Source organism: Stylophora pistillata, chromosome 1 (genome assembly GCF_964205215.1).
Source record: "Stylophora pistillata chromosome 1, jaStyPist1.2, whole genome shotgun sequence".
NCBI lineage: Eukaryota > Metazoa > Cnidaria > Anthozoa > Scleractinia > Pocilloporidae > Stylophora > Stylophora pistillata.
Genome location: NC_142519.1, coordinates 1146126 through 1160000, shown reverse-complemented (window position 1 = coordinate 1160000; position 13875 = coordinate 1146126). Strand labels below are relative to the sequence as shown.

The window sequence follows — 13875 nt, the reverse complement described above, 5'->3', positions numbered from 1 at the left end:
CAGCAACCTTTTTTAACCAATGAAGTCAAATGATCTACTATTTTTTATTTTTGATACCATTTTTTGTTTATTCCAAACTAGGTAGGTTATTCCAATTTTCTTTTGTTACATGTAACTCTTCGAATTACTTTTTGGTATTTGTATATAACAGCGCTACGCTTTAAAGCAAGTAAAATATAAATTTATTTAAGAAGGCTTTAAGTCCTGCAAAATAGCAACAGGTAATTTTTGAATTAAGAAAAATATGAAAGTAACGGCCGCATAGCTCGAGATGAGGAGAAATTGCGTTACTTAATTCTGTTGAATTAAAAAATTACATATATTAGCTATTTAAGAATTACGTGCCCATGATAAAGTTATAGGACGAAATCATCAGTTTTTGAAATGTCTCTGAAAGTAAAACTAAAGTATTTCATAAATATTGTGTTGACAACTATTTTCAAGTATGTAGGCAATTGAAAGTATTATGGATTACTGCTCTGTGTTATCACGTTGAATCAGCAATGGAAATTCAATTAAATAATCAACGATGCAATAAATTGGCCATCATGTTACCACCTGAGTTTTTTTTTTTCTTAGCCCGTGTCGAATATACACTTCTCTTTAATTGTTTGACCTCAAAAAGTGACTTGCATCAAATTTCTCCTTAAAATATCACCCCTGAATCACACGAGAACAATGGAAATGATCACCAATTGGAGCTCTTGATTCTCAAACAAATTCTCCTTGTCAGCACCTTACGAAATGCACAGATAACAGTATGGAGAATATGCATTCTTATGTTGTGTAAATAATTAATGCCATAGCCAATCTTTAATGGATAATTACTGAGGCATATGGCATTATGAGAAATATTGCAGCCAGCTGAGGCCGTTGCTGCAATATTTCTCATGATGCCATGTGCCGAAATAATTATCTATCATTATCATATAAGGGACAAAATTACTGTTTACTAGCCAGTTTGGCTAATAAACAGACTGAGATTGTCTAACATCTAAGATGTCACTAGCCACTTGGCTAGTAAGTTGAAAAGTTAGTGTCGAGCCTTGAAAAGTTACCATTTGTATAGGTAATCACATGGTTTCGAGTGCACTCTGAGATATACACCTAATTGCAATAAGGTTGTCATAGAAAAAAGCCAAATAGGAATTAATTAGCAATTATCATTGCTTGCAACATTCACAACGCACACGCTTCAATTTCTTGGTGACATTCTAATCGCGGAATTACAGAATTATGCCTTGTTATTGTGAGTGACTTCTTAAATAATTGTTAAATTATTAAAATACGCAAATGTAAATCACATGGCTAATTAATTCCTATTTGGCTTTTTGCTTTTTTCTATCACAACGTTATTGCAATTAGGTGTATCAGCACGAGTTAAGCTAAAGTGCTAGAGAGTGAAAGAATGGCGGAATAATAATTTCTTATTCGATGCTTCAAAAAAGTAATAAAGGACATTTTGCACACTGCTCGTTTTGTTCTTCGCCCCAAGGGGACGAAGAAAAGTACTGCCTAAGTCACAAAATATCTGCGCGTATGATAATCGAGTAGGGTGTACTTATCATGGCATCCTTTCGGCCCCATGCGCGATTGGTTCATGCTTTAGCGTGCACTATCGAGCTTTGGAGCACGTGGGAAGTTTGAAGAGCACGAAAGAAGCGTACGAGTTAACTCGATAGTGCACAGCTAAAAGCATGAACCAATTGTTTTAAAACATAGCCGGTGGAATTGTGCATCAAATCCGACGCGAAAAACGGACAACAATGTCAGAAGTGATTGTTCGCGGTAAGCGAAGTATCAAGCAAAATAGGAATTGGTTTTCCTTTGGAATTTGTATCTGTTTCTTGTTACACCAAGCTACAATAAAAACCAAGTTTTCTTTGAGTTTAAAAAGAAACCATTTAAAAGTTATTTTCGTGAAGGAAAACCAGACAGAAAGACCGTTATCGCTACATCTGTAATTTGATGTAATTAAATGTGTTAATATTTTTCCGTGAGTTTTACTATTTCCCAGAACAATTGTAAATATATATTTAACAATTTTAAAACGGAAAAATTTAAGCTTTCCTTTGAAGGTTGAAACAGACCAGTTTGTCATTTGTTTGGTTTTACCAGAGTGTCTTTCTGTCAAAATGTTTTGCATTTCACCCTCGGACAGTGAAGCGAATCGTGACGGCGCTGATGCAGTCTCCTTTTCCGTTGTTTTTTCTCATTTTCTGCCTCATTTAGGAACTCTAGCCCAAGGGAAAAGGTCGGAAAATTGTCTTCGTTTGAGGATTGGTGGGCCGAGTCTGTTTGTATCCATTATTGTCGCGAAATATATTATATTTCCCCTCGCTAACGATGGCCGCTCGCGCGAAAAAAAAAATTTCTGGCGAAGCGTGCACTATCGGGATTTTGAGCACGCTTACGTATACCGAATTTGATTGCGCGGCTCTGCTAGTTATGTTATAGATAAGTTTCATAAGCAATACTCTACAAGATAGCGAAAGCTAACACCAGTTAAATAAATTTTTCATTTTAATTAATGTACTCACGCATATAAATTTCGTAATGAAAAAGTAAAAAAAAAGTGCTTGGTACATGTAAGAAAATATATATTACACTTTAAAAATTTTTATTCCAAGTTGGCAAAACAAATTGTTTTGCACTGATAAAGATTTCAGGGCAAATTATGTTTTCATGGTTGTTAATTTTGTAATCCTACAGTCAAAGCAGGGTGTTTCATTGTGTGTTTTGCCGATGAGAAATTGTCGCGTATAGAAGCCAGTCATCAGTCACTCAGGCTGATAACTATATTGGCAACAATTTTACTAACTACTGAAACTAACAAGATATCAGCTAACACTGAGTTGAACTACTTTTCTTTACAAATCCAGCCAGAAAATAGAAATAAAATGGTACGACCTCTTTCGTTATATTCTTATATCTAGATTTTTATTCAGAAAGTGGTGAGTTTTTTCTTAATCCATGATTTCCAGCGCCTGTGACCCTCCCCATGTATGGACATCACTAGTTGGCCACACCCCTGAGGTATTATTACAAATGTTCCTTAATACTGCTTCTGTTGTAGCCTCATCCAGTGTATTCAGATCGGACAGGGTCTCGTCATTTTCATGATTGAGATCTGCAAATGTCAAGCCTGCATCAAGTATTGTCATTTCATGGTCTTCTGCAACCCTGGAGTTGTTGCTTGTCCTCACTTGGGGCACGCCCCAGTTCGAAGCAGTTACATTTGATTGTTCAGCACTGAGCATAGTTGTAAGGTTTCTTCGTGCAGAAAAAGCACTGTCTTGAGTTGGCCTTGACCCGTTGTTATTGACATCACCATGGAGAACTCTGTTGCGGAGCTCCTTTAACCCATTCAGATGTTGATTTGACTGTGTCTCCATGGGTGATGGAGTCAGGTGACGAGGGCGTGAATTACTCTGTGGAGTTAAGGGATGAAATCTCTGATCTGTCAGTGCATGCTGTGTTAAGGGAGGAACTGATTGGCTTCGTTGATATGAAGGTGGAGGCATCTGCCCTGAAGAAGTTGTGGCTTGGTTACAGATTGACTCCAGTTCTGGAGAATAATCCATTGTCTGCATGATAGATGCTTGTGAAATGTGTCCATTATCTGGTGTACTACTGTATCTGCATGATTTTGCAATAATTCCTGAACTTCTGCAAAATGTCCAAGAAAAATAATCAAAGCAATTAGTGTGTGAAAAATAATACAAATTAGTAATCTCACTGGCAGAGAGGTTACTTTGTAAAGAAACTGTATTTCGTTAGCAGCCTATAAAAACTCCATTGAGTTACCAACTTGAGTATGATAACTGAAAGTTAACTTCCATGGTGGGTTTTTCTTCAAACCAGTAACTATTACCCTTAACAACCAAAAAATCAATATGCAAATTCTCCATACAGTTCTCTATACATTTTGTAAGGTGCTGACAAGGAGAATTTGTCTCTCAATCACGAGCTTCTTTAGTTGGTGATCAATGCCTTTATTCTCATGGCCTTACTGTTTGACTCAGGGCCAATACTGTAAGGAGGAATTAGATGCTAGTCACTCCTGACGGTTTAAGCAAGTTGAAACACAACTGCATCACTTCCAATCTGTTTCATGAGCTAAATTTATTCAGTGAAAAATGACAGCTGTCATTGCAAAACCTACCCCTGCTTAGACTGTTGCTGAGACATATGCCCATCACCATCAGATGATGGTGGACTTGTCATGTTCACACTTTGTGTGAAGCCTGTTTGAGCCACATTCTCTGTATTGTTGATCCCTAAAGGAAGCATGAATTCTTGTCCCCTCTGTGTGACACTGGGAGAAATGGGGTTCAGCTGCCGACCACACCCTGGAGAGGCCATTGTTGGAGAAGTAACAAACTGCTGTGGTGCAATGCGCTGAGGTGTCCTTGGTGATGGCAAGGGGTAGGCAAATGAACCAGGTCTGCGATTGGATGTCGGAGTGGAGGGTGGGTTCTGATTTATCAGACGTGGTTGTTTACTGGGTGACATTGGCACATCATTCACTCCCAGCTGTGATACTGCTTGTTGGGACCAGTCTCCATTCAACAACTGGCTAGGGTGAGTGGCAGTAGGCCGCAATGTAGGAGGACTTGTCTCCCCCCTGGTGACCCTCTGCTCTTGGGAACTATTCGGAATTGGCGTGAAAAGAAAGCGTGTTGGCTCAGCTGAGTTTGGAGTGTGTCTTGGAGTTGCGCTTGCAGAGCTTGGAGTAACTGGATGGTTTTGAGGTGTGCCTGGGGCATTGAACTTAGGAGATGACTGAAAAGGTGATGTTATTTGAGGCCCAGCAGGTTGAATGGGTGTGGTGGGGGATATCATGGATGGAGTAATGGGTCTTATCTTTGTTGGATACCCACTGGGAGGGGTGGTCGGGTTACCACCAGGTTGCTGTTGTTGGTAAAACTGTCCCATCTGAGCAGGGGGGCTTTGAAGTGATGGCTGTATTGGTTTGGGTTGAATGTGAACTGGCTTTGGCTGACCTGATATACTGACCTAAAACACAACACAAAGGTGTCTAAGCATTAAGTATCCCTAAGCACATTGTAATTCAGATTAGCTGCGATGATGGTGGAATTAAACTTTCTTTCTTCTTCTTCTGCTGCAGAATTTAGCCCAAGAGGAAATACTACATTTGATCAATAAAACCCATAAACAACATCAAATGATATTTACTGGTTTAGGATTCTAACTATCATTTAGATCTTGAAATTTTTCAGTTTCTCCTCAGTAACTGAACAGGATTGTGGAATAGATGACAGGTGTGAAACCAAATAGACCTTTTCTTTAAGATTGAGGAGACAAAATGTATTCAGAGAATTTCCTTTCATTCATACAAAAATATCTAATCCACATATTAATCCAAGGGATAAACTGAATTGTAGTGACTGAGAGAATTTCAGACAATCCATTAGGGCATGGACTCACATACACCATATTTCTTGTTTATCTTTATCACTGACCTAAAATAAATGTGCTTGATTGCACTGTGTAGGGACAATGGAGATAAACCTACCAGTGTCTTAAAATTAAGAAGCTGTTGTGGAGCACTACACAAAGCTTGCCCTTGCTGTAGCATAGAGTTTACGGGGATTTGTTGAATCTGCTTTTGCTGTTGTCGCTGAGGAATTTTCTTAGGTAACTGTTGTGACTGTCGCCGTTTATGTGTCAGCACCAGTTGCTCCTCTACTTGCTTTAAAGGTGCAATCAATGACACTGATGAGTGGCCCACTTGAGGGGTGTTAAGATCAGAGAGTACAACATATGCTGCCATAGATTTGCTAGAGACATAACTGCCGCTAACAAGAAACTTGGCCAATTCAATGAGAGTACTGAACACTCGACCAAGAAGTTTGTTTGCCCATTCGCATACAAGTAGACAAGCAGCTGACAAAGTTTGATCCTCTTCAATTTTGTCACCTCCTGCTAGGTTGTTTGCCGCATTCATTGAACTCTGAAAGACAAGTAGAGTCCAGGTATGCATTAATCTATGAGTTCCTGTGAGAACAAACTTAAGTCTGATGGAGTTGAAAGTTAAAAATTTATACCAAATAACTTTCAAGTATTATGCTTGGGGAAGATGATCATTCATTAATCTGTAAAGTGTAACATTCAAACTGGTGCCTCTGAGTGTAAGCTCAATTGCATTAGAGATCAAGACAGAATTTCTCCTTACAATATCAATACAACATCAAACGAGCAAGTGATGAGAATAACGAAAAATATCAATTTCTTAGTACTAACATAAAAATTTGGTAGCAGACAGTAGAAAGAGAATTACTAATGAGATCTTGGAGTGAGAAAGTTATAAAATGCTTGTTTACCTTTTCTTTTTCACTGGGTGAAGGAATTTGAAGGGCTGGGAGGGTGGGTGGCTTGACATTCTTTTTTCTCTGGATTCCACTGTAACAGTACTTACATTAGGTTAAGGTGCATAACTCGCGCGTCACATGGTAATCCATGACTCAGATTACTTCTATCCTTAAGTTTACATGCTGAGAAGTTTATGTTACAATAAAATGGTCAATAATAACAGAGAGGATTTCTCCTAAATAACCCTGAAGAATGCAGGGATTTGTTAAAAAAATTTAGAACTTGTTTATAAAAAAAAAACAATTTGAAAGGATATTTGGAATTGCCTCGAGTACCAAGCCTTCTTGCTTTTACTCTTGGGAACACACACTTGATTATTTTCCCAAAGTCAGGGGCGCTCAATGTTCGTGCAGCATTCATGCTCTCACAATGGGCTCTGAAATACACATCAAATTATCAATTTTTAAGACATGTCTGAATAACTGCATCTAACAAATCTAAAAAAAAAAAATAGATTACGTATCTATGCAAAACTCTGATTATCATGAACGCTTTAACCTTAACTAACAGGTTTGTTTTGTGTCGAATGCTCAAATTAAACCCAGCCATTAATATCAACATTACTGTTTATACAGCTTGATTTTCTGACTTTCTTTAGCTGGTTTGGCTATCTCTTTGAAGGACAAAAACATTCCATGGTGGTGCTTCTGCTATTCACAATTTTCTGATCTTCAAAGTACATAGTTTGTTATCAAATAGGAATCACCAAGTTCCTTACTTGTATTCATCATAAACCTCATGTTTTGGAAGGGTAGAGTTATTATCACACTCCTCCAAATGACAGCGAATCCTTTGAAAAAGATAACAAGAACATGAAAAATTAAATGTGTGAAATGATAAGAATGTATAAAATGATAAAAAAAATTCTGCTAATACCAACTCACCAATGAAAAGCTTGTGTTTGCTCTGCTCTTGTTGTGGAGATGGGAAGAGCTTGATTGCTATGAGAATAACTACATATTAATTCTTGCTTAATCTTTATAATAATAGGACCAAGTGGAGTCCAAATCAATCTGTAATCATACAAGTGATCGACAACATCAGACAACTGCAAGTCCAATTTGTTCATCACAAATGTGACTACCAACTGAATTGGATGACAAAAAGTCCTCTTACCAATTCATCAAAACTTACAACAAAATTCAAGAAAGAAATGAAACTCAATTGTACTTTTTCATAAAAAACAATAGTTAACTCAATGAAATGCACCATAACAACAAGCGCATATGATGTGTCCTGTCCACTTACACAGGCATGACGTGTTAACTGTCCCTTTAACTGTCCTATGACACTGTCCGATTATAAGCATGATGCATACATTGTCTCATTGGTGCTCAAATCAGGCTACTGATAACAAATCGCATTTGAGAATTTTGTTATAGTTTTGATTGATCATTATATACATGAACATTAAGATACCCTACTTACTCATGTATGAGTCCACCTGTTATGATCAAAAATCAGCCCAAAAAATCACCCTCAACTTCTACATGAGTCAAACACAAAGACCTTAACGATTGCCAGAAGTCCATTAGGAAAACCGAGTTTAAAAAACCAGTTCTAATTGTGTTCAAGTTTTGTCAGTTATCATTCTTCATCAACAAAAAGTTTGAAATAATGAATTTGAAATTGCTTAAACACAGTGTCACTGCTGTTTTCGGTGCAGAACTTTTGTTTTCATCAAACAATTACAGAAGCTTAGTGACATGGCAAATTCTGTGGTTATGCAGTCTTGTTTGTTACACATGATCCTTTGAAGCTCTTTCGTTTAACTTTGTACCACTAAATCTCCTTTTAAACTCAAAATTAAGATGAAGGTCAGTAAAAAGCGAGAAGATTTCATTTTCAATACCATTTAAAAAATATGGTAAAGTACTTCTCTAGTAAATCAAAGTGCTCATATGCATGTTTGCTTAAATTGCAGTGATATAAACAAGTGCTATTAAACTTCGCAGCATGCTGTTACATTTTGCTCTGCAGTTTTTTTTATTTCAATGTGTTTTCAAAACATTCTCAGAAATAAGACATCAACTTTTTGGGAAATTTCTATTGGTCTGAATTTTACTTCTTTAACTAAAAATGATGGAAAACCCACTTTTTGACCTTGAAAACGGGGGGTTGACTTATAAACAAGTTCGACTTATAAACAAGTAAATACAGTATTTTTATTATACGACTCAGGCAGTCAGAGGGCCAATAACTAAAATGAACCAATCAAAATGCTCTATTGCCGGTCCAATATTCTCTAAGTATTGGACCGGGCACTATCCCAAATGGTCCCGAATGATACCACACTTGTGTTCCTTTGAACTTCAGTCGTATAATAAATCTCTTATTAACCAAGCTTGCTCGGGACCGTACTGGAAGAATATCGGCCCTCGGTCTTTTTTGAACGGACCTCGCTGCGCTGGGTTTGTACTGTCAAGACCTCGGGTCGATATTCTCCCAGTACGGCCCTCGTGCTTGGTTAATAAGATATATATATTCCACAAGAACTATTTGCTGGAAGGTAAAGGTAGTTAGCATGGGATGGATGTTGAAGAAAAGGGTGGGGCACATGGGGTAAGGGGTGAAGAGTGGTTGTCATATATCAGGAGCACATATAAAGGGTATTGCCCTCTGCATGGAAGAAACAGGGGAGTAAAACAAAACAGTCATTTTCACAATGCTTGTGGTTTACATTCCAAACCAGAACTATTTGTTACTTACTTATCAAAGTCATCTTTGGCATCTGTTGCTGTCTCTCCAGGTAGTCGAAGGTAAAGCAACAATTTTTCAGTATCTGACAGCTGTTGCACTTCTTCCTAAAGGAATGCACAGTTTTCACAATTACAGTACTTAAGAAAGAATCCTGTTGTTAAATTCTGAGATGAAAAATAGTTTTGATTCTTCAAGTTTGAGCAAATTGCTTTCATGATGATGAATTTCAGAATAAGAACAATGTTAGTTCATAGCAATCAAAAAACAACCTAGTGCTAAATATTTATTTAACTGCCCATTCCTATAATTTCACAGCAAGAGGTGGCAAAATATTTTAGCACATGAGTATGATGTGCAGGGTATTGGACTATTAGGAACTTACCTATACTGATATTTTCGTTGCTCAATTATTTGATTAATTATACTTAAAAATGGAAGATAATTACCAATATTTTTTGAATCCGCTCTTGAATTTCTTTGCTAGAAAAATAAAAATGAGGTTTTAATGCATTTATTCACCAATCATTTATACTTAGTCTGAAATGTACCTTATACCTCCTTTTTAATATGTTGAGACTTGCAAATTAAAATTGATCATAGGTGCATGAGCCTATGGAACACCATTCATCACCCATTTATTACATCCAATCAACTGAAAATTCATGGTACTGAGCATATTACTGAGTCTGGTGAGTAATATCTTGAAGGTAGATTTCCTATGTTTTAGCTTAGACATATCGTGGAGAGAAAAACATTTTCAAAATCAGTGAAGTGTGAATCTGCATTCTCAATGAGGCATCGACAACAATCGCCTTCATTAGTTATGGGATATCATTCCCTTTTCCAGCTGGTTCGGTACTTTGTTATAAAAGGCTCTGGAGGGTTTTAATTGAGTGCATTTATTTTCATTCTGTTCAAGCTAGTTCATGAAATTTGAGCAGTAAAAGGTTTTAAGAACATTTGCCACTTAAAAAACAAAAGCATATTTTTCTGTAAAAAGGTGAGTGATTATTATCAACAAGATGAAGTCAGAGCATCGAGCACCTGGGTCTGTTGTTGGTTTATGATAATGCATGCTATTAATAAATAATTCTTGTTCTTTAGAATCCCACTCATGAGCTACTTTACACAATTTGTATGCATGATTTAAACTGATAGCATTGTCCTTCAAACTTCAATAATGTTTTTAAAAATAAAAAAGAGAAAATACCAACAATGGACAGATTTTATACACATGTGATTTTGACTTGTCGAGATAAAAGAAAATTACTTAATACGAAACTTTTTTTTAAAAATAAACAACTTAAAGTGATTTAATTACTTGGTGGAACTTTTCCAAAGTGGACTTTATAAACGACTTTTAATTCTGTGTTTAAAATTTGGAGTCCTTTAGAGTTAACATAATTTAATATTTTACAAAGGAACTGAAAATATTGCAGAAAGCATGCCCACCAATGGAACTAAATACTTATAAAAATTCAAATTCGTAAGTTATTATTTACTTTAGGTGAAATCTTCATTGCATCCATTTAGCACTTACTAATTATACTTGATGGCGAAATCCTACGGGCACTTTAAATTGACTCAGAAAATGATTTGCTTTATTAAACAGGCACATTTTTAGATCTCTTTCTCTTTTAAACTCCTGGTATGTTTTAAGCCAGGCTCAGCTCTCGTTACTTTGTCGAATTTTATAAACTATAATCACAAGAATTTGCTTAAAATGTAAATAAACGGTTCTTTTAACTGACCCTAAACCTTGGTGCAGGTGAGCTCTTTTATCAAAACAACAGGCTCATTGCTCTTAGATTTGAATTGTTTAAAGTGAAGGAAAAAAAATTCATACGTCGCCAATATTCTGGTCAATATGTCGCAAGCAATAACTTAAATATCTCGAGGTTGACAATGAATCGCCTGTTCCCACGACCCGGTGGATAGCTGAACACAAGAACACATGTTAAGACAAAGCAAGCAGACATGGCGCTATTTTAACGCACCTTCACATTGTCTCAAATGCAATAAGAACTCTGTCGATGATTTATTCCAAATAAGAGAAAAACTCGTCAATTTCACCATCGACATTTAACAAAGATTATTTTGTCGCGACCCATCTTTTTCCTTCTGACTCGTTCGAGGAATCAAATTCTTCGTCATAATTAACCCTCACGCTTCGTCTAAAAATGCAAAAACATTTATTCAGCGACAAAAAAGTCGATTAACCATGAGGTGTGCTCTTTAATTTTACCCGCGAGTTTCCCGCAAAATTCGATTTCTCTGCCTCATCCATAATATTTTACCAACCCATACTACACTAATTTAACTCATACCAAACGGCTGTGGTGTTACCAAAAATGCCCATTGAACTAACAAAACAACGGTTCTTCTTTTCCCTTTTTTTGTCATTTTCTGAGCTGTCACGTCGTTGAAACTCGCCCAAGAGAAAACGCACTGCGAAATAATTGCTTGCGTGAAAAGCTTTTACACCGTGATATTTGACCAAAAGCACCTGACTTTTTAGCCGTCCTAATCGCGACCTCAATTCTAAAATACACGTGTTTTATTGAATTCGATCGCCTACGATGCCGACTTATATGACAGCCTGTTTGTTTTACAGACTTCACTTCATTGCCTCGCTCACCACAAACTTTTCATGTAATGATCAAAAATGGCAACCTATTTTGGAAGGTACTCTTTTGTTAAATACATTGCCAAGGAATCGAATCACGGCGTTACAACGTCCATAAGGTTGAAATTACTTCTGCAATCTAATGAAATTATACTCCGCAGGGGTCTTCCCGTGGATTGTAACGCCGTGTGAATTTTCTCAAAATAAAGTAGTCCCATCAGGTTAAGTTCATTACATTTCAAATCAGGTAAAGTGCTCCACAACCGGCAACATGTCAATAGTTAGCGTACAAGGTCGCCGATCAAACGTTCTAAACAAATGTTATTACCCGCAGAAGATAAATAGAAGTTTTTACGGGGTTTTGAACGGTCACCGGCTTATTTACACGCTCCACTGAGCAAATGGAAAACAATTCGAAATCATGCCGTCAGAAATTAAGACGGAACATCATTTGCATCTCATTCATTTAACAAAATAGCATCTAGGGCGAAAGAGAATATGGCAAAAACTTTCAAAAGACTTGAAACACCAACAGACGCAAATTTATCCTCTCATCTCAAATTGAAAGACGAAAACTTACATATCTTATCCGATGGAATAGAAGTTGCTTCTGTTTACAAAATAGAAACGTACTTATTACATTTCAAACTATCGAGCTGCGCATTTTAAATTTAAGTGTTAAATAAAACAATTTTGTAAACAGACGAATTTTTTTCAGTCAGTACCAATTTCTGCGGAGGCATCAAATCCCGAAGGTGGAATGAAAAGAATGTGCTAGAAAATTCACCGATCGTGCTAAGTTTGCGAATGAATGAAATATTTTTTAGAGCCACGTGTAGGAAGGAAAATCCTTAAACAACTTCCCGCATTCCAGGGCCACATCTGCCCAAAGCAGAAACCCACATGGCTCTGGCAAAACGACAATTCCTCGACAAAAACAAACTCAAATTACGTACTTTCATCAGCTAATCTAGTTTACACCTTGCAATTACAAGAAAACTGTGTGCAAAGTCAAAAAGTCGAAATGTGGTAACATCTACTGCTACCCATATCGATCAAAACACCGGAGGGCTTCAAATCAAACCCGTCATAAATTTAAAGAACACGCCTTCAACTAGGAATTACAAAAAGCACATTCACTGATGTGATTGTAAATGAACACAGCTGCACGCGACACATTTCCGATCTTGCACGCAGCTATTCCAGAACAAGTCTTGTAGTTAATTATCAGTCAATCCATACTCGATCGACACACGTGAGTTTACCTTACGAACGACTGCAAGGCTTGCTCGAGGCCTGCGTTGGGGTTATCTGCCTCTTCCAGCTCGCAATCTACTGGGCTCGGAGCAGGGGACGATTTCAAAGGCATTGGGATCGTAGAAGACTGAAGAAGTTCGCTGTGTGATGATGGGATTAAATCAACAGTGCCTGAAGTGCTTGTAATTTGCTCTGCGCTAGCAGGCTTCGATCTCTCAACCATCATTTCACCAGAACTCTGCATGGCTATCACCAGAAATTCTGAGGGGTAACCTTCTTCACTTCAAGTTCCAGATCTTGGTCAAGTTCATAGCAAGCCACGATCAACCAAATACTCTCATCCAAATTAACATCTCGGGTTATTAATCAAACAGCACATGGGATCACGGGTGTTTACGCATGCGTGAGAGCACGTTCCAAATGAAGTTTGACAGAACAAGGTGTGAGCAACCAATAGAATATGCTGGAGTAATTAGCATTGTCCTTTATCCAATAATGTTTTGTCATTAAAATAGCATAGCACCGACAACCTCTGATTTCATTCCAAACGCAGGGAAGGGAAACTTTTGCATGCCTGCTCATGGTGGGTTTTCACTGATCTAATAAACCACTGTTTGCGCCTTTTTCAAACATGGGAGTAAGTCCACTTTCGCAGCTTCAATTGAGACTAAGGGGCTCTGCGGTAATCAAACTGAAGCTGCGCAGAAAATAAACTTTAGCCCTGTCTTAAAAGGAACGTAATGAAGTTGTATACAACTCCCAATGTAGGACGCTTGATAACGCCGCCAATCTCTAGGGATTTATGTTTCAAAAGGAGTGCTTCGCTTAACCAAACTTAACTTGAAGCCAAACATACCGCAATGGTTTCCAAATCCCTCGTTTTGAACCTCATATGA

At 37.4% G+C, this 13875-nt stretch overlaps 2 protein-coding genes across 3 annotated transcripts in view; one reads left to right on the top strand and one right to left on the bottom strand.

The window, feature by feature from the left end:
• Positions 1-554, top strand: part of LOC111335279 (atos homolog protein A) — a 16182-nt gene extending 15628 nt beyond the window's left edge. Inside the window, exon 14 of the mRNA XM_088730155.1 lies at positions 1-554. This exon is cut by the window's left edge and continues 642 nt beyond it. The gene's annotated coding sequence lies outside the window, so the exon portion shown is untranslated.
• A 1951-nt stretch (positions 555-2505) lies between these two features.
• On the bottom strand, positions 2506-13361 carry LOC111335274 (uncharacterized). 2 transcript variants are annotated; one of them, XM_088730135.1, is made up of 10 exons: positions 12988-13361; positions 9543-9576; positions 9106-9200; positions 7281-7337; positions 7115-7186; positions 6655-6772; positions 6348-6440; positions 5540-5977; positions 4166-5019; positions 2506-3669 (listed from the first exon to the last, which is right to left on the bottom strand). In XM_088730135.1, exons 1-10 carry the CDS (start codon positions 13221-13223, stop codon positions 2967-2969), a joined length of 2700 nt encoding a protein of 899 aa, XP_088586261.1. In that variant the 5' UTR covers positions 13224-13361; the 3' UTR covers positions 2506-2966. The 2 variants fall into 2 exon arrangements, with proteins under 2 accessions (XP_088586261.1, XP_088586266.1); XM_088730140.1 differs by lacking the exon at positions 12988-13361 and adding an exon at positions 11424-12962.
• Between the last annotated feature and the right edge of the window lie 514 nt (positions 13362-13875).